This window comes from Ursus maritimus, unplaced genomic scaffold (genome assembly GCF_017311325.1).
Source record: "Ursus maritimus isolate PB19 unplaced genomic scaffold, ASM1731132v1 scaffold_19, whole genome shotgun sequence".
NCBI lineage: Eukaryota > Metazoa > Chordata > Mammalia > Carnivora > Ursidae > Ursus > Ursus maritimus.
Window position 1 is genome coordinate 42,953,468 of NW_024424341.1, and position 25,503 is coordinate 42,978,970.

General features: G+C 45.8%; 1 protein-coding gene and 1 long non-coding RNA gene across 3 annotated transcripts; one reads left to right on the top strand and one right to left on the bottom strand.

The window, feature by feature from the left end:
* Positions 1-1,405: 1,405 nt before the first annotated feature.
* LOC103677224 lies at positions 1,406-11,665 on the bottom strand. 2 transcript variants are annotated; one of them, XR_005835491.1, is made up of 5 exons: positions 11,537-11,665; positions 10,796-10,896; positions 10,565-10,702; positions 10,129-10,206; positions 8,067-8,337 (listed from the first exon to the last, which is right to left on the bottom strand). It is a non-coding gene; the product is annotated as an uncharacterized LOC103677224 (long non-coding RNA). The 2 variants fall into 2 exon arrangements; XR_572341.2 differs by lacking the exons at positions 8,067-8,337; positions 11,537-11,665 and adding an exon at positions 1,406-2,041 and having other exon boundaries at positions 10,796-11,389.
* Positions 11,666-11,735: 70 nt separating this feature from the next.
* ZNF8 (zinc finger protein 8) lies at positions 11,736-25,081 on the top strand. Its single transcript, XM_040632792.1, has 4 exons — positions 11,736-11,911; positions 16,296-16,422; positions 16,723-16,818; positions 20,955-25,081. Exons 1-4 carry the CDS (start codon positions 11,846-11,848, stop codon positions 22,394-22,396), a joined length of 1,731 nt encoding a protein of 576 aa, XP_040488726.1. The 5' UTR covers positions 11,736-11,845; the 3' UTR covers positions 22,397-25,081.
* Positions 25,082-25,503: the final 422 nt, after the last annotated feature.

Sequence of the window (25,503 nt, forward strand, 5' to 3'; positions counted from 1 at the left end):
TGTGGTTGAGATGGAAAATGTCTTAGCTAGGGCTGCCCGCACAGAACACGTGGGGACTTTGCTTCCTGGCTGGATAGTTGGTCCTGCTGCCTGCACCACTGTTACTGCATAGCTGTCAAGAGATGCCAGAGCCTGGGAGGAAGAACTTGCCCAACAGATCCAGCAAAGCACATGTTTGACAATTCTTGTTGACCAAACATCTGAGAGGTGTCCGCATTCAGCAAGTTGAAAGTACCGTCATTCAGTGAAGGAGCTACTGGAGACTCCGGTATGGAAGATGTGTGGGATGCCACAGTGTCCTCAAGTCCCTCTTTCCATAGTAGGGACTCCACGCAGGAGGTTAGTGATGATGTACGCCTGGAGACTAAGCCCAGTGGGAATTGGGAGGAGGAGGAGATGAAGGGACAGGGAATGGAAGGATGCAGCTGCTGCTCTGTATGTGATCAGTGCATCAGGCCCTGCTCTCCTAGGTATTCTACCCCCTCCTAAGTGAGAAACCTAAGGCTCATAGGACCCAAGAAGTCCGCTCATTTGAAATAGGAACCTGAGACCTCCCCACCCGAATGATTCCCATACCCAGAGGCCAGTGGTTTCTTAGCGAAACATGCATAAGACCCACCTGAGAGGAACTGTTAGAATTGCAGGTTCCTGGGCCCATCTTCAGAGAGTCCACTTGGTCAGGCTGAGGTGGTTTCTAGATATTTGCATAGTTCAAGTACCCTTTCTAGTTTTTTCTTAACATTTTGGAGTGTTTTCATTGGTTTTGTTTTGTCTTTTTTTTTTTTTTTTTAAGATTTTATTTATGTATTTGACAGAAATAGAGACAGCCAGAGAGGGAGGGAACACAAGCAGGGGGAGTGGGAGAGGAAGAAGCAGGCTCCTAGTGGAGGAGGCAGATGCTTAACAACTGCGCCACCCAGGCTCCCCGCTGAGCCACCCAGGCGCCCCTTGTTTTGTCTTATAAAGATTTTTAAATAATCTCTACACCCAATGGGCTCAAACTCAGAACCCCAAGATCAAGAGTCACGCTCCACCAACTGAGCCAGAGCGGTGCCGTTATTTTTTTCTTAACGTTTTGTTTTGTTTTGTTTATAACATTTTGTAAAGAGTAATCTCAAAATTGTATATCCATGTATCTGTTTTCTTTGTTGGTTTCATTTAAATTTGTGGCTTTTTTTTTTTTTTGTAAAAACCCTAAATGATACCACATCTATTACATGTGACCCAGAGGCTCCTTTCAACAAGAGACAGAAATCCATCCTCTCTCCCCCTTTTCAGAATACAGATATCAAAATAATCCTACACATAATTTTGAACAACTAGCAGTGGAACTGCTGGGGGCCCACAAGGCCACCCCCACCACATCCAGAGATTTCTAGACGAATTCATGAGACTCAGCCTATCATTGTACTCACAGCTATGATTTATTAGAGTGATGTAGAAAGGATACGCAGTTGGAGCGTAAGGGGAAAGACAGGTGAAGTCTGGGGGAATCTATGTCCAGACTTGCAATGCTGTCCCTCCCCTGAGGGGGTCATATGAAGGTCACTGAGGATCAGGCAAGGAGGCACTTCTGTCTAGCATGTACCAAATTCCAGACTCCCAGAGGAAAGGAGGTGCTCAGTGCAAATCACATTGTTTGCATAGTCTGGGCACAGAGACATCCTTATTAGTTGGGGTACAAATAACACTCTTAACACCCAAGTTGCCAGATGCCAGCCAAGGGCCAACCTTGAAAATAGGAGCTTGTAACAGCTGAAACCTCAGACCTGCTGTGTTAATCCTTTCTGTGCGAACATTCATACCTCTTCCAAAATGAATATATTTAGCAGTATTCACAGTACCTTTCCGTTAACGTGTTTAGACTGCAGCTCTGGCTGCCCAACTGGATAAAGTACAGGGTTCATATAATTCCTGCTTGAGACTGGCTTTCAGAATCGCACCTCTGCACCTCAGACCTGACGTTCCTAGCCGTGATTCCCTTCTGTAGACGTGAATCCCATTTGGACTGCTCCAGGCTTAGCTTAAATGCCAGAGTACCCTGATAAGAGAACAAAAAATGATGCTGCTTTTTCCCTCTTATAAATACCCTAAACATAAAATGTGAATTTCTGTGTTAAACATTCTTTTTTTAATGTAAACTCTGCCCAACATGGTGTTTGAACTCATGACTCGAGATCAAGAATAGAGTCAAATGCTCTACCAACAGAGCCAGCAAGGTGCCCTGGTGTGTCAGACATTCTTAGTAATGTTCAGGTCAAGTTTACTACCTGGAACTTCTATTTACTATGCAGGCATGTTGCATCACGGTAGTTAATGAAGACAGCACAAGTAGAACGGTATGGACCTAAGGTGACTCTGAGATCCACTACCTTATTGTACTTTTGTCATTCTGGGGGCTGTGGAAGCTTCTGGTTTTCTTTCTTTCTTTTTTTTTTTTTTTTTTTTAAGATTTTATTTATTTATTTGACAGAGAGAGACAGCCAGTGAGAGAGGGAACACAAGCAGGGGGAGTGGGAGAGAAAGAAGCAGGCTCCCAGCGGAGAAGCCTAATACAGGGCTCGATCCCAGGACTTTGGGATCACACCCTGAGCGGAAGGCAGATGCTTAATGACTGAGCCACCCAGGCGACCCTGGTTTTCTTTCAACATCATCAGCTGTTAGCATCTTAGCTCTTGAGGATAGGATACTAAGGCTGTATGAATTTTACAATGTGCTCTGTGTATATAACATTACCCAAGAACTATTCATATTCATTCATGTAAAATGTGTGATGGAGGAGTTTCTGGATATTTAGGACTTCATTCTTTGTTTTTATTTTTTTCAATGAGGGATCACCCTTTGCCTACTGCACATTGAGGTCACACATCTAGCCATCCTAGGTAAAAAAACAGCTTGTGCATCAGTCCAAATTTGAGGATTCTACATTTGGCTGCTTCACGGCAGGACCCTTTCCTTCACAGGTCTGGGGATTCCAGTCAACCTGTATCCTGAGCTTGGAAATGCTCTGCTCCAGTGGGGTTACTTTCCCTAGCAGTCTTCCTGATGTTTGGCCACAGCTATGCTAAGTTCCCTAGGAAGATGCTCAAAGAAACCCAGCATCTTTCTCCCATGAAATGTGAGGACACGAGAGCTCTTCCCAGCTGCCAGGCAGAGGGCCCAGAAGGCTCCAGAGAGTCCAGACCAGAGAGGGCACCCAACAAAAGCTGGATGAACTAACATAGAAAGATCATATGGTAAGGTAAGCAAATGGTCTGAAATTAGCTGGTAAAAGTAAAACTAAGACAATCCAAAGAGCTTAGAAGAAAGGATTTAAACATGGCCTAGCAGTAGATACATAGATCTAACCTAGGGAAATGCAAATTTAAAAGGGTGATCACTGTTTCATGCCCACTGGCTTTGCAAGGGATTTTTTTTTTAATTGTAAAGCCCATATATCAGGGGTTGGTGAGGGAGATGCGCTGATAAAGTGTCGAGGGGTATAGTTTCTGGAAAGATACTAGGGTATGAAGAACTTTACAGGGTTTCAAACCACTTGATTCAATAACCTGTTCTGCAGGGGGATATTTTATGTTAGCAAAAGTCAAAATCTACAAAGATTTTAAGTGACCATGAACCTTTAGAAATAGTCCAACTGGAAAAAAAAATGGTAGCAATACCAGGAAAATGGGTAAATCTACAGTCGTTTGGGAAACTTAAATGTATTTCTCCCAGAAAAAAAAAAAAAAAAAAAAAGGCTAAGGAAGTTACGTGATTCACCCTGAAATGATTAACAAGCTTGACATAACAGACATTCATAAAACATGCACATACACTTGTGACTAAATACGTTTTCAGTTTAATACATTATTCCTGCCAAGAACTTGGTGAGCTTTCTGTGTCCTGATGAGGAGTTTCTTCACGTCAGAACTTCCCTCAGTGGGTGCCTTGATCATTAGCTTCTCTCTCTGTCCCTCTTTCTCCATATGGAGTCCGCATTATTCATCCATGAGGTCTTTTGGATCTGTCTACCAGGACTATTATCTTTTTTTTTTTTTAAGATTTTATTTATATGAGAGACAGCACAAGTGGATGGGGGGGAAGGGGCAGAGGGAGAAGCAGACTCTCCACAGAGCAGGGAGCCCAACACGGGGCTTGATCCCAGGACCCCAAGATCATGACCTGGGCCGAAGGCAGATGCTTAACCAACTGAGCCACCCAGGTGCCGCTGCCCTATTATCTTTTCCATCAAGATTCCCATTTCTTTATATTTTTTTCCTGTCACGAGCTATTTCTTCTGTGGTTCTCTACAGACCCCTCCTCCATACCACTTTGTCTACTGAGGTTCTTAACTTGAAACTCATTTTTTCAGCCCCAGAAAGTCCCTATGGTCCAATTGGACCCCACTTTAAATGGATGGAGTGAGACTAATACCTCAACAAAGTTGTTAAAAATAATAAGGAAGGGTCTGGGGCGCCTGGGTGGCACAGCAGTTAAGCATCTGCCTTCGGCTCAGGGCGTGATCCCGGCGTTATGGGATCGAGCCCCACATCAGGCTCCTCCACTGTGAGCCTGCTTCTTCCTCTCCCACTCCCCCTGCTTGTGTTCCCTCTCTCGCTGGCTGTCTCTATCTCTGTTGAATAAGTAAATAAAATCTTAAAAAATAATAATAATAATAATAATAAGGAAGGGTCTTACATGCTTATATGGAAAGATTTCCAGAATATTGTTAAACGAATAAAAGCAAGGAAAAATTCAGTATGTGGTAGGCCATCTTTTACACTTGTGTAAGAGTGAAAAAACTACTTATACATATTTACTTGTGAATGCATAATATATCTACAGAATGACCTCTAAGAAACAAAAAATAGTAGTTGCTCATGAGGAGGGAAGTTGGTGGGAGTCAAGGGACAGAGGAAGATCTCACCAGATATCCAATAGTACCTTCTGAATTTCAAGCCATGAGAATGTATTACTTGTTAAAAACCATATTTTTTTACATTTTTAAAAACAACGATGAGGGCCTGAACCAATGCCCTTGTGATGGAAATAGAAAGAAAGGAGCAGGAGAGATTTTTAGGACAGAAAAATCCACAAACCACAGATTCACTTTTCTAATACTATGTAACCAACGTAGTGGTTTAAAACAATGATTTCTTTAATTTCTCACTGTTCCATAAGTTGATTGGGATCAACTGGGTGGTTCTTCTCACTTACAGCCTCTCATGCAGTTTCAAGGTAGCTACAATGGGAGCTGGATTCACTTGAAGACCCAGAACGAAGATGATGTACTGACAAACTGGCAGTTGCTGCTGGCTGCCAGCTGTGAGCTCAGCTGGGATTCTTGACTGGAGCATTCACATTAGACCCCTCCATATGGCTTAGGCTCTTCTCAGCATGGTGGCTGGGTTCTAAGATGGCAAGTCCCAAGAATGAGCATTCCAGGGGACCTACGCAGAATCTGAAACGCTTCTTATGATTTGGCCTCAGAAATCACACATCATCCCTTCTGCTACATTTTATTGGCTAGTCAGTCAGGGTCAGCCCAGAGTCAGGGGGAGAGGAAACAAGTTCCACCTCCTGGTGGGAAGAGAGATGAAGAATTTGGGCCATCTTTAATCCACCGTGGAGACTCAGTGACTCAAGCAGGAGTAATAGAAAGGAATCTTTCTCAAAGAATCTTAATCCTATATCAGATTATGATACAACAGAAGTAGGCCGAGGCGACATGAAGGAGTAAGCTTGGAGCGCAGGAACAGTAGGTGTGCTTTTGGACAGGTTATATTGAGGCGCCCAAGGGACATCAAGGTGGAGCTGACCAGTTTCAAATGTTAGCTAAGGGGGTGCTTGGGAGGCTCAGTCGTTAAGTGTCTGCCTTTGGCTCAGGGCGTGATCCCAGCGTTCTGGGATCGAGCCCCACATCAGGCTTCTCCGCTAGAAGCCTGCTTCTTCCTCTCCCACTCCCCGTGCTTGTGTTCCCTCTCTGGCTGGCTGTCTCTCTCTCTCTGTCAAGTAAATAAATAAAATCTTAAAAAAAAAAAATGTTAGCTAAAGTAAGGAAAAACACGGTACGTGCCTATGTTTGTTTAAGTTTCACAAGAGAGCTATAAAAGTGTGTTCTTTGAGCATCTAGACTCTTGCACTTTCTGTGAATCTCTGCCTGGGACACTTTCCACCTAAATATCCTCATGGCTCCTGCCCTGATCTCCTTCAGGCCTCCTCCCACTTGTGGATTTTTCCCTCCTCAGGGAGTGGATTTTCAAGCACATAGAGGAATGGTGTGAGACTGCTCTAAAGGGTTTGTTTTTTTTTTTCCCCAAAGATTTTATTTCTTTGTCAGAGAGAGGTGGAAAGCACAAGCAGGGACAGCAGCAGGCAGAGGGAGAAGCAGGCTCCCCTTTGAGCAGGGAGTCTGATGCGGGGCTCGGTCCCAGGACTCTGGGATCATGACCTGAGTGGAAGGCAGCTGCTTAACCGATTGAACTACCCAGGCGTCCCTCTAAAGGGTCTTTTTTTTTCTTTTTAAGATTTTATTTATTTGACAGAGAGAGAGACAGCTAGAAAGGGAACACAAGCAGGAGGGGTGGGAGAGGGAGAAGCAGGCTCCCCACTGAGGAGGGAGCCCGATATGGGGCTCGATCCCAGGACCCTGGGATCATGACCCAAGCTGAAGGCAGACGCTTTACAACTGAGCCACCAAGGCGCCCCCCCTCTAAAGGCGTTTTAAAAAGAAAGATGTGGGTTGGAGCACAGCGAGCTCTCAAGACTGGATGAAGGTATGCAAGAGGTCTATTGAAGATTTATGTTTAAAGAGAAATCACCTTTGGGATGCCTGGGTGGCTCAGTCGGTTAACCGTCTGCCTTTGGCTCAGGTCATGTTCCCAGGGTCCTGGGATCAAGTCCCGCATGGGGCTCTCTCCTCAGCAGGGAGCCTGCTGCTCCGGCTGCCTGCTGCTCCCTCTGCTTGTGCTCTCTTTGTCTCTTCCTCTGACAAATAAAATCTTAAAAAATAAGTAAATAAATAAAGAGAAATCACTTTCAGATGTTCTTGGGACCTGATTATCCACGGAATCATGCACCAGATCATCCATCCTAACAACTAAAATCCCATCACTATATTCTCTAGTGGCACAACAACATTATAAATTAGTAATTGAAAGAAAGAGCACAATCTGGATATTTTAAATATCATCCAAAAGCTTTTTGGTCAAAGAGGAAAATAATAAATATATAAAATTAAAAATAATCTGATTTTATTTAGTTACAAAATTAATATTCTCCCTATTAAAACTGTAGGAATACATACAAAATTATTATCAAAGTTTGCTTTAAAAACAAAAGCCTGGGTGGCGAAGTCGTTAAGCGTCTGCCTTCGGCTCAGGGCGTAATCCCGGCATTCTGAGATCGAGCCCCACATCGGGCCCCTCTGCTGGGAGCCTGCTTCTTCCTCTCCCGCTCCCCCGTTTGTGCTCCCTCTCTCGCTGGCTGTCTCTCTGTCAAATAAATAAAATCTTAAAAATAAATAAATAAAAATAAAAACAAAAGCCTATATTATGGACAAATGTATCTTAAGCTTTTTAGTCTCAAGACCCCTTCACAGTTTTTTTGGGTTTTTTTGTTTTTTGTTTTTTTCAGAGACAGGGAGAAGGGGTGAGGGGCAGAGGGAGAGAGAGAAAGAATCTTAAGCAGACTCCATGCCCAGCACAGAGCCTAACACATGGCTCAATCTCACGACCCTGAGATCATGACATGAGCCGAAATCAAGAGTCAGACACTTAACCGGCTGAGCCACCCAGGACCCCTTCATAATCTTAAAAATCATTGAGGACCCCAAGCAGTTTTTTGTTTATGGAGGTTCTGTCTATCAATATTTGCCATATTAAGAATTAAAACAGAAAAAATAATATTATATTTCATTTTTAAAAATAAATCCATTATACATTAACATATGTTATAGGCTGAATTGTGTCCCCTGGAAATCCATATATTTAAGTCCTAACTCCATACCTCAGAATGTGACCTTATTTTGAGATAGGGTCTCTATAGAGGTAATTAAGTTAAACCGAGGTCGCTATGGTGATCCCTGCTCCAATATGACTGATTTATTTATAAAAAGACATGCACACAGGGAGAAGTCCCATGAAGGCGAAGGCAGAGATCTACAGGCCAAGGGATGCCAAAGATTGCCAGGAAACCAGCAGAAGCTAAGAAAAGTGGAATAGAGAAGTCTCTCTCTTAGGCCCTCTGAACAACCAAACCACATGAAAACCTTGATCTAGGACTTCTAGCCTCCAGAACTGAGACAATAAATTTCTGTTCTTCAAGTCACCCAGTTTGTGGTACATTGTTCTGGCAGCCCTAAGAAATGAACACAACATTTTGTTTTGTTAAAAAAAAAAAATCTACTTTATAGAAAATAACTATATTTCCCAAAACAAATAAATATTGGTGAAAAGCGTAGCACTGCATTATATTTTTGCGAATCTCTTTAATGTCAGGCTTGATGGAAAGCAGCTGGTTTCCAAAGCTGCTTGTGCCCTTGAGAACTGCAGAACTCAGCACTGGAGAACTCAGTGCTACATTAAGAGACAACCAAACTCTAACAAGGCTTCTAGCAGCACTGATGAGGGAACAGAAGACAAGCTGAGGACAAAGCAGAATTTGACACTCCACCCCCCCCCCCACCATGGGATATATGTGACATTCCTCAGGCACTCCTGGCTGCCCTAAAGCTAAGGAAAGGAAAAACAAATAGCTTATAGAGATCACAATCCTGCAAGACCCAAGTCTCCATCAGTTAGCGATCTACAAGAACAAAGCATTTCTATCAATAACCTAGCTTCCAGAAGGAGATGTAGATACAGTTAAATGTCCTTATAACCTGCAGCCCACTGACAGATACTTAAAGCGGGCAGAGTATAATGTTCCTCCAGGAAGCTCCCAACTGTCTTCATGTCCGTGCCTTGCTAGAGGGAAGAACAGCCTTAGCTTGAAAATGGCAAGGCCTCCGGTATCCTTTGACTCTACTTTAACATATGAAAATTCTTTTGAAACCTCCCTTTTCCTTACCTTCCCCAACCCCATGGTATATAATCAGCCACCCTCACTACCCTGGGGCAGCATCTCTTTCTGCCCACAGGTCCTGTCCCCATGCTTTAATAAACCACCATTTTGCACCAAAGACGTCTCAAGAATTCTTTCTCGGTCGTCGGCTCCAGATTCCACCCACTGAGCCTCCCCTATATTCCAAAACTACATCATCATAATGCTGTGTCCCTAGAAAGACACCAGCCTTCCATTAAAATGCCTGCTTAGGGGCGCCTGGGTGGCGCAGTCGTTAAGCGTCTGCCTTCAGCTCAGGGCGTGATCCCGGCGTTCCGGGATCGAGCCCCACATCAGGCTTCTCCACTAGGAGCCTGCTTCTTCCTCTCCCACTCGCCCTGCTTGTGTTCCCTCTCTCGCTGGCTGTCTCTCTCTGTCAAATAAATAAATAAAATCTTTAAAAATAGATAAATAAAAATAAAATGCCTGCTTAATGTCTCTCTGAGAAATGCTGCCAGGAGAAATTGCTGTTTGTTCTAGCAACACCCAACGATAGGCTCCTGACCTCCCTTTCTTACTGCATTTACTAAAAAGAGCTTAGAATTGGGAATTCTTCCTGTCTCTTTGAGATGTCTGTGTATATCCTACAACTCAGAAGGATCTTTCTCAAGGACCTGAAAGCCATTCCTTTGAAATAGTACCATCAGGAAGGAGAGGGCCCCTCTAACTTTGGTAATTAACAGCTGGCACCATGCCACGGCTGGCTTAAACGTATTTACACTGACAAACACTTTGTAATTCTCCACAGGAGCCTTGCTCTCTCCCGCTTCTAATTCTCTCATACCTCTGCATAAGGTCCAGTCTTTAAAAGGTCCAGTCACCTCTGCATAAATGCAAATGGAGCTCAGTGCTTTTCCTACTGTCAGAAGTTACTGAATAAAATCTGTTTTCACAATGTTAAGTAATGACCCTTTTGTTTATCTTTAATACTTTCAATCTGTTGCAATATTACTCATTCAGAAGCCTCCGGAAAACTCTATTGTACATTTGTAAGAGAATGGAAGTGGAGGGGAAAAGCTATTATTATGCACTTAGTTCTGAACTCACCAATTCAGAGGAAGGGTCTCAGGAAACTCCAGGTGTCCTTGGTCCACACTTTGAGAACTATTGCAATAGACAAACCCCCTATAATATAATCAAGGAGAACACAAAACAAGTAGTAGAAAATTAAAAATTAAGACAACAGGGAAACATCATGCATTGAAGATTCAGCACCATTAGAACCAGGAGAAAGTTGAGCCCAGCGACTCATTCCATATAAATACATGGGGCTTGTTCCCAAGAAGATAATAGATCCAACCACCCCCACCTTTCCCATCCTTTGTGGGTCTTCTGCTAAGGGGAAGGCAATGGTTCTTTCTGGGAACTGCTCTGCCCACCAAGAAAGGAATACTGCCTGGAAATTGTGTTGGTACCCAGTAGGGGCCAAATTCAGTGTCCCAGAAACTGCCCAATTAATTGTTACCACAGCAGCCACTGTCACCTGCTCGAGTGAAGATGCCCGACAAATGCACGTCCTGGTACTATTGACCTTGTCGCGATGGGTCCTGGGTGGGATGGCAAGGCGAGACACCCAGCAGAGAGTAGACTGGTTGCTGCCCTGGGGGCGGGGGGCAGGGGACTAGGCAGAGAGAGGCAGAGGAGAGTACAGAGATGGGAGAGAGTGTGGACTTTGCCAGCTGCTCTCTCCCAGCCGGTGACCACAGTCGCTCACCCTTTTATCGTGTTCCTGGTTTATTGTCTGTCCCTCCCCACGACACCATCAGCCCCTTGCGGGCGGGTGGGCGAGCAGCTCTCTCTTCTCTTCCCGTGTGCCTGGTTTGTAGCACACAATAGTCAAATAAATATTGCTAAGGTTCGACTGCAACCTGGTGAACATCTGCTTTTTTCTCTCCTCGTTATTAATAAAAATTGTAATGGACCCTAAAAGACCCACAGAAATGACACCTCTCAAAGGGAACACCCCAAATCAGGAGAACACAATCAGCTATCAGAAACCGCGCCCGCCCCCTTCCGGTCACTAAGCTCCCCCAAATCCATGATATTAAAACGTTTTCATGTTCATGTAATTTTGATGCACAGAAACAGGTTTTAAGCACAACGCCAGGGTATGTTCCAAAGAGTAAAGAGTGCCAGCTAGGACGCTCCGGCCCCGGGTTTCAAAGCAGGGCACCGCGCTCCAGGGTGGACAGAATGGCATCGTCCAGCGGGGCCGCAGGAGCAAAGGCTGAGGAACGCGGCCGGCCCCGGGGCCACTAAGGCGCCGCGGCCGCGCTCAGACGCGAACTCCCAACGGCTAGGCTGCGAGGACGATGCCCCCCACGACCCGGGTCCCTTCGCGGCTCGTCCGGCCCCCCTTCCCTCTCACCACCCCCCCACCCCGGGCACGGAGACGCCCAGTTGCCCAGAGCCCCGGCATGCGCGGCAGCCGGCAGTCGCCACCGCAGCCACCCACCGCCATCAGCCCAACACTGCCTCGCCGCGGTCTGTGGCAGGAGCGCCCCCAGTGGCCGGAGGCCCGACGGATGGACGGTCCCTTCGGGCCGAAGCCAAAAGGTTGTCGTTGGTGGAAGCCTCGACGAACTAAGGTTTTCATTGGTCGGGCGCTACGGCGCGCCGCACTGTCTTCTGGGAGTTGTAGTCTCAGCGTCACCAGTGCGGCCGCCATTGTCCGGCGGGCAGCGAGTCCGGTGGTCCCTGAGGCCGGGGCTGCTCTCGGTTTCACGGCCGCTTCGGGCTCCTGTCCTCGACCTGTCGGTCCAGGATGAACCCCGAAGAGGAAGTGACAGCACTGGCGATGGCCACGGGGCTGCCAGCGGAATGGCTTCAGGTAACAATAATAATAATAATAACAACAACGATGGCAGCGGGCCCAGCGTCTCCCGCAGGTATCGACCCTTTTACCCGCGCAGTGCACGGTGAGCAGGGCCCGGGCCTTCTCCCTCTTTACACATGAGAAAACCGAGGCGCAGGTCGGGGCCCGCTGACTGGCCCGAGTGGTAAGGGTGGAGCTGGGATTCGAACCCGGGCCATCTGGTCCCCGAGTGCGCATGCGCCGCTGGTACCCTGGTTCCCCGGTTTCCCGGCTCTGGGCTTAGGGTTCGTTCCCTAGGACAGGGCTGGCCCGGCTCCCGCCGACAGCCTTCCCCGCGCCCCGAAGGCCAGCTGCTGTGTGATGGGTAACAGTAACTAGTGTCAGTGGAGCGCCGAGATGGCAGGTATTAGCCGAATAGAGATGATTTAATTGATGGGACACCCACCGAGAGCCCTGCTCCGCGAAGCCCCTGGCACAACCTCTGAGGGTAAGGACAGGTCACCACGCACCTCATTACTGGAGCGGGAGCGACTACGCCCCCCCCCCCCCCCCCCCCCGCGGGGACTGTGGGGGAACTGCAGCACTGGGCGGTCCGTGCTTGCAAGGCCATCTGGGAAGGTGACTGATTCAAAGCTCCAGCAATTCTAGACAAGGTGGCCGCTGCCTGTGTTCTCCATAAAGTGCTGTCTCCACGTGGCAGAAACCAGAAATAATTCATAATTCCTGAAGCGCCACACCTTTGAAATTCCGCACTTACTGTCTTTTGTTGTTGTTTACAGGGATTTGCATTATTTCAGATTTAGTATGTCAAGTGAGACTATCGATAACCTTAGATTTGCATGTTTTCAGATATGCGTTATTGCAGATTCCTATTAAATGCGACCACGCTTTAGTTTGCTTTTGCTGTGGATAGGGTGGGGCAGGGAATGAGCAGTGTCAAAGTAAAACAGCTGGATAGTAATTAAAGCAGTCAAGAGATATTTTATTCAGAAACTTTTGGAATGGGGGAAAGAGACTTCAGTAAAGAACTGGACTCAATTCCAAATACAACAAGTAAAAGTGGGAATTTATACCTGGGGTCGGGGGTGAGTGTAATTCTTGCTAAACTGACCTAACAGGATCCTTTTTATTTATTTTTTATTTTTTTAAGATTTTATTTATTTTATTTGACTGACAGAGACAGCCAGCAAGAGAGGGAACACAAGCAGGGGGAGTGGGAGAGGAAGAAGCAGGGAGCCTGATGCAGGGCTCCATCCCAGGACCCTGGGATCACGCCCTGAGCCAAAGGCAGACGCTTAACAACTGAGCCACCCAGGAGCCCCTAACAGGATCCTTTTTTAAATTATTATTATTTTTAAGATTTTATTTATTTTAGAGAGAGACAGCATGAGTGGGGTGGGGGTGAGGGAAGAGAATCTCCAGGAGACTCCATGCTGAGCATGGAGCCCTGTGCAGGGCTTGATCTCATGACCCTGAGATCATGACCTGAGCTGAAACGAAAAGTAAGATGCTTAACTGCCTGAGCCACCCAGGCACCCCATGACCTAACAGGATTCTCCTGAAGCAGGTCAAGTGATCAGATATTGCCTGGAGGATTGTGGGGGATGAGGACTTTGAAAAAATATGGAGAATGATCAGATATGGTGGGTGGGGATTCTGACTAAACCAACTCTTCATGAATCTGGGTGATGCAAAATGGATACAGAAGCCCAAAGGTCAAGGCCTAGTTGAGAAGAGGGTTCAGAGGTGTCTTTGTCAGCAGTTAGAGAAAGTGTATTAGTTATCTTGCTGTATAACAAATAACCCAAAACTTAGTGGCCTAAAACAACCATAAATATTACTTCAGTTTCTGATGATAGAAGTCTTTGAATGATTTTAGCTGGTGGTTCTTGCCTGGGCGCATGAGGTTATGATTAAGAAGTCAATCTAGACTGTTGTCATCTGGGACTTGATTGGGGCTAGAGAATCCATCTCCAAGACATCTCACTCACATGACAGCAGTTCCTTCCCATGTGGGCCTCTCCGTGGAGCTGCTTGGCTCTCCTCACAACTTGGCATCTGGCTTCCCAAAGTGTGAGTGATCCAGGAGAGGGCAAGGTAGAAGCCCCAATGCCTTTCGTGCTCTGGGGTCAGAATTTACACGCTGTCATTTGCACGGTATCCTGTTGGTTACACAAGTCAAACATGCATGAAATAGGAGGGGACTCTACAACTACACAAGGGCTGGGGATCATTGGGGGCTGTCTCAGAAGCTGGTCACCACACGAGGCAAGGAAGTAGAGGGCTCTGAGGTCCAGTGTAAGCTTCCTGTGGCTGCCATAACAAAGCACCACAGATTTGGTGGTTTAAAGCAATGCACATTTATTCTTACAGTTCTGGGGGTAAGAAGTCAAATCATTTTCACCGGAGTGAAATCAAGATGTGGGCAGAGCCACCCTTTCTGTGGAGGAACTAGGGGAGAATTGGTTTCCTTGTCTTTTCCAGCTATTATAGCTGTAGACCTTGTATTCCTTGGCTAATGGCCCTTTGTCCGTCTTCCAAGGCCAGCAGCATTGCATCTTGCTTTAGTGGTCACATTGCCTTTTGTCTTCTATAGTTAAGTCTCCCTCCACCCTCCCCTTAGAAGGACAAGGAATGGCTTCCTGCTAGAATTTCAGGAGAAGAAATGAAGGACTCATGTGATGCCACTGAGAGGTCTTATGGCCTGGACAGATCAGTACTCAGTGGACCTGTTGCCTGGGCTGTCACTGACAACCCCTGCAGAGTGAGTGATGGGGGGGGCAGAGTGGGGGAGGCAGGAGGCACAGGGATCATATATCAGGGTTTGAGGACCTTCTGAGTGGGAGGTGAGGACATGGGGACAGGAATAGAGACCTCTGTTCCTAACCAAAGGGTTCTTCATGCTTCCTGCACAATTTTTGTCAGAGCCATATGCCACCTATACTATAATTTCTTTACTATTTTAAAGTATACTTGTGTTTTTCTTAAAAGAAAATACCCGTTTAAAATTGAGGTATTTAGTGAGTGATTTTGATTTGCATTTCCCTGGTGGCTAATGATGCTGAGCATCTTTTCATGTGCTTATTTGGTATTTGTATATTTTATATTTTCTTTGAAGAAATACCTATTTAGATCCTTTGCCCATTTTAATTGGGTTGCTGTTATTATTGAGTTTTAAGAGGTATATTTTCTGGATACAAGTTGTTTACCAGATGTATGATTTGCTATTGTTATCCCCCAGTATGCGGGTGTCTTTTCACTTTTTTTTTTTTTTTTCATTTTGGAGCACAAAAGCTTTTAATTTTGATGAAGTCCAACTTATTTATTTTTTCTTTCATTGCTTGTGCTTTTGTTGTCATATCTAAGAATCCTTTGCCAATCCAAGATTGTGAAGATTTATCACTATGTTTTCTTCTAAGAGTTTAATAGTCTTAGCTCTTATGTTTTGTCTTTTATCCATTCTGAGTTAACTTTTTCTACGGTGTGAGGTAGGGGACCAACTTTATTCTTTTGCATGTTCTCCTGTAGAAAGTGTTTTACAGCCACTTATTCCCCGTCACAGCCCCCAAGTAGTGATTCTTTGTAGATAGGGAAACAAAGAAGTAGAAGTGGGTACCTGCATTTCTTGAGGAGAAAGTGGCAGAGTCAAAACTCGGATCCAGAAATATCTAGCTTTTGACAGCGGCCACACCCAGCCCACAGAAGGGTTTGATTTGTGGGACATGTTTTAGATACATTGCATCAACTTATTAAAAATTTAAAGTGTTCATTTAAAAATTTGACGAAATGTTCAGCTACTTACTACAGATTGGCAGTTCTGACCATAAGAGGCCTATATTTCCTCATGATCAGTTGGTTCTGAGTCCCAGCTGCCCCTTCAAACAGGGCTCATATTACCTGTCACCTTCAGTGTCACGTCTCACAGATAAAGTACCCTTGTAGGCTCTTACAGTAGCCCACTTCAGTCACTGATGAGCCTGCCTGGTCCCTGAAGATAGGTGAGTTTCTGACTCCAACTGTAAAGCCCCCTTTTCAGGGAGGATAATGAGCCTTGCTTTGAAGGAACCAGAGGATTATTTAGTGTATCAGTTAGATGTTACTGTGTAACATTCCAAACCTTAGTGGCTTAAACCAGTAGCCATTTCTTTAGCCCACACATCTGCAAGTCAGCAGTCTCTGTACCTGCACCTGTCAGATCAGTCGTAGATCAGCTGTGGTTAGCTTTGATCTTGCTTGGATATTTTCATATGCCCCCAGTGAGACCTGACTGGCATTACTCAGAACGTGCACTCTCTCAGGACACTGGCCTGCCTGTCCTCTGCATCCCCATTCCTCCTCCTCTTCCTGGGAGCACTGATGGAGACAGTTGAGCTGTTCAAGAGTGTATGTGATGTTTCAGGAGCCGGTGACCTTCCGGGATGTGGCGGTGGACTTCACCCAGGAAGAGTGGGGGCGGCTGGGCCCTGCCCAGAGAACCTTGTACCGTGATGTGATGCTGGAGACCTTTGGGCATCTGCTCTCTTTGGGTAAGGCTTGCTTCCCCAGCTGATGATCAGATTCCTGCAGTTACTTAATCTTCATGGGTTATAGGTAATAGGGCCTCTGGTGTGAGGACTTGACCTTGGTCTGGGGATCAGGGATCTTGCATCCTCACTCCCTGTGGAACAAATAGGCAGGGGGGTTTCTGTCCTTTTCTGTCCCAATGCAAAGTTTTCACCTTATTGTGAGATGTCCTTGTGCCCTATCAGGAGTCTAGGGCTGGATCCTGAGCCGGTTCTTTCTCTCTGTAGCAGATCCACACATCCTGTGTCTTTCCCTTTTTCCAGGGCCTGAGCTTCCAAAACCTGAAGTCATCTCCCAGCTGGAGCAAGGGGCTGAGCTATGGGCAGCAGAGAGAGGAATTGCCCAGGGCTACTGTCCAGGTGAGAAGCGGCCAAATGGGAACTCCTACTGGGAGCAGCCCAAAAGGTGACTGCACATGTGCTGCTTGGAAAGGGTGGTGTGTCAGGGTCCCCAAGGCCACCCATAGATCCAGTGAAAGAATACAGAGAAAAGTGAGCAAGAAGAAAAGGCAGATTGGGTGAAGTCCAGAAGCCAGCCAAGATTCCAGAGCTCTCTCCCAGTGGAGTCACATGGGACATGCTTAGTCCCCCCAGCTATGAGTTACGACAACACATGAGAAATCTTAGCTACCAGGGAAGTTTGTTAGAGACTCAGTGTCAGGGGGTTTCATTGGGGGCTGGTCATAGGCACCCTGTGCCTAGCATGGACCAAGATTCCAGACTCCCAGGAGAAAGCAGGTGTTCACCATAAACCATATTGTTGGCACAGTTTCGGCACAGTGAGCTACTCTTATCAGTTAGGGTAGTGGGAACGCTCCTGAAATCCAAATTCCCACACCCAGCCCAGGGCCATTCTCAAAAGCTGGTCCTTCTAAAGATGGCAGCCTCAGGCTGCTCTTTTTTGCACATAAGGTCTGCGCCCTGCTCCTGTACTGCCTGTTTTCCTCACCCATGCTCCCCAACTGCCTCTTCTCCAATCCCACCCCTTCCTCCCTCTCATGTTCTCTCTCACCAGCTGTCTGAGCATGCCCTTTCCACAGGATCATTTCTTTTTCTTTTTCCTTTTTTTTTTTTTAAGATGTTATTTTTAAATAATCTCTACACCATCATGGGGCTTGAACTCACAACGTTGAGATCAAGAGTTGCATGCTCTACCAACTGAGCCAGCCAGGCGCCCCTCCACAGGATCATTTCTAATGTGTGAACTTACCCTCCATCTTCTCCATTTTATTCTTTCATGTCCAGATTTTATAAACCTGTTCTCCACACCCTTCTGTTCTCTTAGCAGAAAGGATTGTATTCCTCTGTAAATATCTGAAAACTGGGCTAGAGCAGCTCTGTTCTTCCTACCTCCCTCTCCCTCTGCCTGAAGCACTGATGCGATGGCTGGAGCTGCTGTCCCCATGCCGTAATCCCAAGGAAAAGCCAGAAGAATCAGAACCATCAGCCCTGGCATCACGGGAACGCTGAGCCAGAGGCAGCAGTGGCTGCTTTGTGCAGGGAAAAAATGCTTCTTTTCTGAGCTGCTCTAGCCCAGATTTAATCCATTGAGGCCTCCTTGGTCGGGACTGGGTCACATCCACCTGTCCTTACCCCAGCCACTAGGGAGGCTGGAAAGGAGGGCTTACATTGTCATAATTGGCTTATGTCTGTCACAATCCCTTCTCCGGGACTGGTGCATTGGTACCCTGATGACATTCTGAAAGAAGTGGGCTATGACTTGGGATACATAGCTACAGTTCCTGCAGCTCAGCATCCCAGGGGAATGCCTCTGACACCACCCAGGGCTCTCTGACCTGCAGGGAATCACATGTACCTCCAAGAGATGGTACAGCGTATCGCCCTAGGGCAGGGTTGAATCTGCAGTGGATACAGAAGTACCATGTCTCCTCTGAGGCAGAAGATCCCGAAGTGCCCCACATGTGTGACTTCTTCCAGCCCCAAATGCTGGCCTGCATCCCCCGGGCCCTGAGCTAACTCCTGCCTGGCTGTCACCCTTCTGGATGTCACAGTCTCAAGCATACCATAAATTTCACCACATAAGGTATACAATTTAGTAGTTTTGAATATATTCACAGGTTGCATCCATCAGCACTGTCAAGTGTGAGAACATTTTATCTCATCAGAAGGCATCCATTAGCAGTACCATGATTTGTTTCTACCCATAGAATACTTTTTTTTTTTTAAGAGAGTACAACCTAGGCTGGCAGTAGGGGGAGTGGCAGAGGGAGAGGGAGAGGGAGAATCTTAAGCAGGCGCCATCTCATGACCCTGAGATCATGACCAAAGCCCATATCAAGATTTGGACGCTTGGGGCACCTGGGTGGCTCCATCGGTTAACCGTCTGCCTTCAGCTCAGGTCATGATCATGGGGTCCTGGGATCAAGCCCCACATCAGGTTCCCTGCTCAGCAGGGAGTCTTCTTCTCCCTCTCCCTCTCCCCCTGGCTTGTGCACTCTCTCTCTCTCTCTCTCTCGGTCACTCTCTCTCTCTCAGATACATGAATAAAATCTTTAAAAAAAAAAAAAAGAGTTGGACACATATCCGACTGAGCCACCCAGGCACTCCCCACCCATAGAACACTTCTGACACTAAATGTGTGGGTTTTTTTCCATGCCAACAACCAGTTCTCCAATTCCAAATACTAGCTGGGTGTCCAAAAATTCAATCCAATTCTGACACTATCAGCCTGGAGTTAGTGTAGACCCCAGAGCCAAAGAACTCTTTCTTTCTCTTTATTTTTTTTTAAACTTCCTTTATATATGTATATATATATATATATATTTTTTTTTTTCATGAGAGACATAGAGAGGCAGAGAGAGAAGCAGGCTCCCCACAGAGCAGGGAACCCAATGTGGCACATGATCCAGGGGGATCATGACCTGAGCCAAAGGCAGATTCTCAACCAACCGAGTTACCCAGGTGCCCCAAAGGACTGTTTCTTAAGACTGCCCCCACTTCAGATGCCAGTCGCGAAGTCAAGGCCTCCCATACTTCTGACTGACTGGCTATAAATCAGGTTCCCACGACTCCCTCCTCAGGTTTAGTAATTGCTATTACAGTTCACAGAACTCAGGGACACTATTTATATTTACCAGTTTATGATAAATGATGTTATAAAGGATAAAATGAACAGCCAGATATCAGGGGTGGGGGTTCTACTGGCTGTGGAAGTGAAGGAAAGGGCCAAGGAATGCAGGCAGCCTTATGAAGCTGGAAATGGCACAGAAACAGATTCTCTCCTAGAGCCTCCAGAAGGAGGGCAGCCCTGCCACCATCTTGATTTTAGGGCTTCTGACATCAGAACTGTGAGAGAGTAGGTGTGTGTTATTTTAAGGTGCTAAATTTGCAGCAAGTTGTTACAGCAGCCATAGGAAACTAATACACTTTTGCTTCACCAAACTGTAAGGAAGGGGAGAGCCTGTGCCTGCCCGAGTGCGATTTTTGTTTTGGAGGATTTCGGGACCTGGGCTGGTCCTCCAAAGGTATTCTACAGACATGAGGGCACCTATACCTGGGTATCTGACCTCTCAAGCTTAGGTTTTCTAAAACTGAGCTCCTTGTCTGCCTCCTTAGCTCTTGAGGACAGAGCTTTTCATCTGTTGGGGTTGCTGCTTCTCCCCAGCATCTGGGACCAAACTGAATGTTTTAGGCTTTGTGGGCCAAGTACAATCTTTGTTTTCAGTCATCTCTGTAACAAATTGCCATAAACTTAGCAGCTTAACACACCTATTCATTCTCTCACATTTCTGTCAGACCTGACTGGTTTGTCTGTTCCAGGTCTCACAAGACCGAAGTCAAGGTCCTGGCTGGGCAGGGGGACTCCGAAGGAATCCAGTTCCAGGCTTGGTCAGGCAGAATTCAATTCTATGTGGCCATAGGACTGAGGCTCCTGTTTCTTTTCAGACTGTTATGCAAGAGTTTTCCTCAGCCTCGAGAGGCACGCATATTTCCTGCCTGATGTCCTCCTGTGCAGCCAGCCTCTCCCTTCTACCTTCTGCTTTTAAGGGCTCAGGGGGTTACTTCGGGCCCACCCTGACAATCCAGCGTCATCTCCATATTTTAAGATTTAGGGTCAGGTGTCGAGCGACTTTCATGTCACCTGCAGAGTCCCTTCATCATGGTGTCTAGATAAGTGGCTGATTGAACAGCCAGGGACAGCTTTAGAATTCTGCCTGTCTCTGTCACATATTCTCTTTTTTTTCTACAGCTCTTTAAAAGCATAAAAATTATTCATAGTTGGGGGCTATAGTCTTCCAGCCCCTGATCTAGGCCAGTACCTGGGCCTGTGGCAGGTACTCAAGAGATTTTTGTTGAACGAATGAAAGCATGAGGCTGTTTCTGTAGATGAGGCACTTGGTGTTATCATAGGAGCAGAACTGAGATTTACCTAGAGGCAGGGGAAGTAGTAGGGAAGCAGGCCCAATGTGTTGGGGGCCTGTCACCCTCTGTGTTCTTTCCACCAACTCCCTCAGAGCTCTTTGGTATTCTTTTAGGCGGGGATCCTGGACCCGAAAGCCAAGCACCGCCCAAGGAGCATGGCCTTCCTGAGCTGGAGCCGTCCCGCGTCACTGAAAGGGAAGGCTTCCCGAGGGATGCTCCCTGTCCCACCATTCTAGGGGAAGACTGGGAATGTGAGGGCCAGGTAAAGATGCCTGAGAAGGAAAAAGATAATTTGAGGCAATTGGAATTTAGCCTCGAGGAAGCACCAATTCAAGATAAAAGCTGTGAAAGTCTCAGACTTGGGGAAAATGGGGTCCTGAGCTCAAAAGTAAATCCATTCCCGGAGATTTCTAGGAGAGAATATCTCTGTGCTTACGACTCACCAGTTATAAACTCAGAACGTGACTCAAGCTTAGTCAGTCAGCAGACAGGCTCCTCAGGAAAAGAGCCATGTGACAGCAGTGACTGTAGCAAAACTTCTAGTCAGGCCGCTCCAATTATGGAACTCACACGAAGCCAGGTACAGGATAAACCCTACAAATGTACAGACTGTGGGAAGTCGTTTAACCACAACGCACATCTCACAGTGCATAAGAGGATTCACACGGGAGAAAGACCTTATATGTGCAAAGAATGTGGGAAAGCCTTCAGCCAGAACTCCTCCCTGGTTCAGCATGAGCGAATCCACACGGGAGACAAGCCCTATAAATGTGCTGAGTGTGGGAAGTCTTTCTGCCATAGCACACACCTTACAGTCCATCGGAGAATTCACACTGGAGAGAAACCCTATGAATGTCAGGACTGTGGGCGGGCCTTCAACCAGAATTCATCTCTGGGCCGGCATAAGCGGACACACACTGGAGAGAAGCCATACACTTGTAGCGTGTGTGGGAAATCCTTCTCACGGACCACTTGCTTGTTCCTGCATCTGAGGACTCACACAGAGGAGAGGCCCTATGAGTGCAACCATTGTGGGAAGGGCTTCAGGCACAGCTCCTCTCTGGCCCAGCATCAGCGAAAGCATGCTGGGGAGAAGCCCTACGAGTGCCGCCAGAGGCTAATCTTTGAGCAGACACCAGCTCTAACAAAGCATGAATGGACAGAGGCCCTTGGCTGTGACCCACCTTTGAATCCAGATGAGAGAGCTCACCGCAGTGACAGGCCTTTTAAGTGTAATCATTGTGGGAAATGTTTTATTCAGAGCTCGCACCTCATCCGACACCAGATAACTCACACCAGAGAGGAGCCCCAGGGACGGAACCGGCGACGGCTTGAGCAGTCCTTTGGCCGGACCTCACACCTTGGCCGCCATCAGCAAACACACTCAAGTGAGAATCCTGGGGGCGGGACAAAGTCAGGACAGCCTGCGAGCCGGGCGCTTGCCCTGTTTGACATCCATGAAATCATGCAAGAGAAAAACCCAGTTCACGTTATTGGGGTTGAAGAGTCTTCCATGGGTGCTTCCGTGTTATTTGACATTAGAGAATCCTCATAGGAGAGAAACTCTGCAGATGACTTTTGAACCACACGTACAAAAATGTGGTAAGTCCACATAGTGCATTCATGGAAAGGGGAACTGGGGGTAGAAATGTCTAAGGTGACCTCTGATTTCTTAAGGAAATGGTGCTTCCCAAATACCTGAGATTGATGGTTCTCAAATCTATCAAGCCCTGTGCCCCCTTTAACCGCAGGTGCTTTGTGCTATTCCCTCTATTACTCCAGAATGAATTCACAGGTAATGTAACCTACACACGTGTACTGTAAAAAATCGATACATGGCCCCTTTTTGTAAAGCATAATTAAAAGTAATTTATGGTAGAGTAATGTGTACTAAGTGGGTGAGGTATCTCTCCATGTGACTATGTGGGCCACTATGCCGGGACACCTGGGGCACTGGCTGTTGTCATCTGCTATATGGGGTATAGTGTTGGACATGGAAATATTGTGAGGGGCAGTCCTGTATGGGATGTCATTTTCTTAAGTGGTGACTAACTCTTGCAAAAGCTTTGAACAAAACAAAATACCACTGCATTTCTGGGAAATTCTGTATAAAATTCTAAGCATGCAGGAGTTAATTTGTGTTTATACGTGAAGTTGACTTAGGATCTCAGTTCATACGTTACAAACTGGTTATTTCACACATACATACGTACATGGCCCACCGGGGCCAGTTCTGCACTTCACAGTCATTCGAGCACACTTGGCCTCCACCCACATGTCAGCCACATTCATGCCCAGATCAAATGCCAAAAAGCCCCCATGAAATTCTACTACATTCCCTGGGGGTGTCACAGCTCCTACTAAAAGCCATTGCCTTGAAACTGTCAGTATTGCTTAAGCCAGAGGTTCTCATCCGGGTAGGTTTGTCCTCCAGGTGACATTTGGTGATGTCTAGAGACATTTTGGTTGTCATAACTGGCAGAACAGAGGGGTGCCACTTGGCAGCTAGTGCATAGAGGATGCTGCTAAACATCCTATAATGCCCAAGACAGCCCCTCAGCAAGGAATTCTCTAGCCACAAATATGCCAAGGTAGAGAAACCATACCCAGCACTACAGCCAACTTTCTCCAGACTCTAAATTGATGAGGGCTATACTAACAATCCTATACCTTTGATTGTAACAAATGATATCATTAACTGATTTATACACAAATGTTTCCTAGTAATTTTTTTTGACCGTTTTGCAGCATTCCTAATTGGTATGAGAAAAAAGAATCTACTTATTTTTCTGAGTAATCTAAATTTTAGCATTTTATCATGGACGTTGTAAAACATGGATAAGCCCCACTTTTGACCATTCCTCCTCTCTGCCGTGTAGGGTGCAGATTTGGGAGTGTTCCACCTATCAGTGCCCTCTGGGGAGGGGACACCCAGTGGTAACTTCATGGTTCTAGACAGCTCTAGAAGCCAGACTTGCAGTTGCCCCTTTCCCTCCACCTTGGCCTCCAAAATGGCAGCTCCTGAAGGGTCATGTTTCCAACGTCTCAGTAATTGCTGGGTGGGCTGAGGTTACAGTGGCCTCAGTTGGTAAGCTGGGAACAAGCTTGTCACTTGCCTTCCTCTCCAGACAACAGAGATCTTTACAAATTTCCTATTTCTCATCTCGGGTCACGTTTTCTAGGCATAATATTCCTACTCATTTCCTTACAGATATTTTGAAACAGATAAACTCCTCAGGGGAGGTTACTATAAACTACACAATACATGATTTTATCAGTTTATAAAAGTAATGTAAATTCTTTACTGCAAATGTAGAAAATGCACAAAAGTAAAATTTAATTCCTTATACTTCTACTCTCCAGAGATGGTCACTACCATTAAGATTTAGTTAATTTTCCTTTTCTAATTTTTTCTTAAAAAATATACATGTATACATATAGTGTACACTAGATCTTATGCACACACAAAATATATTTATAGTATTGTTGTGTTTAGAAAATTGGAATCCTTTCTAGTTCTCTTGTAACACATGCTTCTTACTATATTTTGAGCATTTTCCTCTGACAATTTCATGTAGCTTTTAAAATTACCTTTCAGGAGGATTGTAGCAGTGTGACCAAGTAGCATTTTATGAGCCTTGACTTTGATCCAAAGCGGGGGGTCTCCTACACATTTCCAAGGGGAGTATAAATTGATACAGCCTCTGTGAAAGACAATTTATCCGTTGTTATCTAAGATTACAAACAAACAACTCTTTGTCTCAGTAAACCTGTTGCTGGGAGTGAATCCAACAGATTTATTTGTATGTTGTAGACTGTACATGGTTTCACTATGGTATTGATTTCAGAAGTAAAAATTTGTAAACAACCTCAGTGTCCACCATGGGGAACTGAGTTAGTGATTTATGCTGGAATGGAGAACTACACAGCTTTAAAAATGGGGACCGTCTTTATGTAATAATATGGGAAAGAGCTCCAAGATACATTGCTAAATGAAAAGGTGTAAAAACAGCGTATGTTTCCATTTGTGTAAAAAAAAATTTGCCTATTAACACACATAATCTCCTAAGGGTACAAAGTAACCAGGCATACTAGTTGCTCTTGGGGAGGAGAACTGGGGGGAAAGGGATGAGGAATAATTTTCACTCTATATCTTTTGATATTTTTGGAATTTTGAAACATGTGAAAGTATTACCAGTTCATAAAATAAATTTAAATTAAAAATTTCAACTCTTGAAAATTGAAGTAAGTTTGATCATTGGTTTCATTTTCTGTTACACCTACACACACACACACACACACACTAAATTCATAGCCACACTAAGTTACACAGTAAATCAATGCACACATGTCTGAGCATTGGGTTAATGGAACCAGTTAACTGTAAAATAGCTTTGACCCCATGAATTTTCCTGCAAGCTATAAACTAGCACATAAGTTTTAGCAGCACATAAATTTTCAAGTTATTAAATTTCCCGTATCACCCCAAATTATGAGAGCTCACACATGAATTGTGGCCAACAGCCAAGTTGCCCGTTTTCAGTATCCCCTCGTACATCTTCAGAGAGATTCAAATCATTTGTGCAAAAGGTAATTGGGAAGAAATCTGCATCCAATCTGAAAAACAGTCTCCCAAGGTGAACATCTTCCAGATCTCCAAAT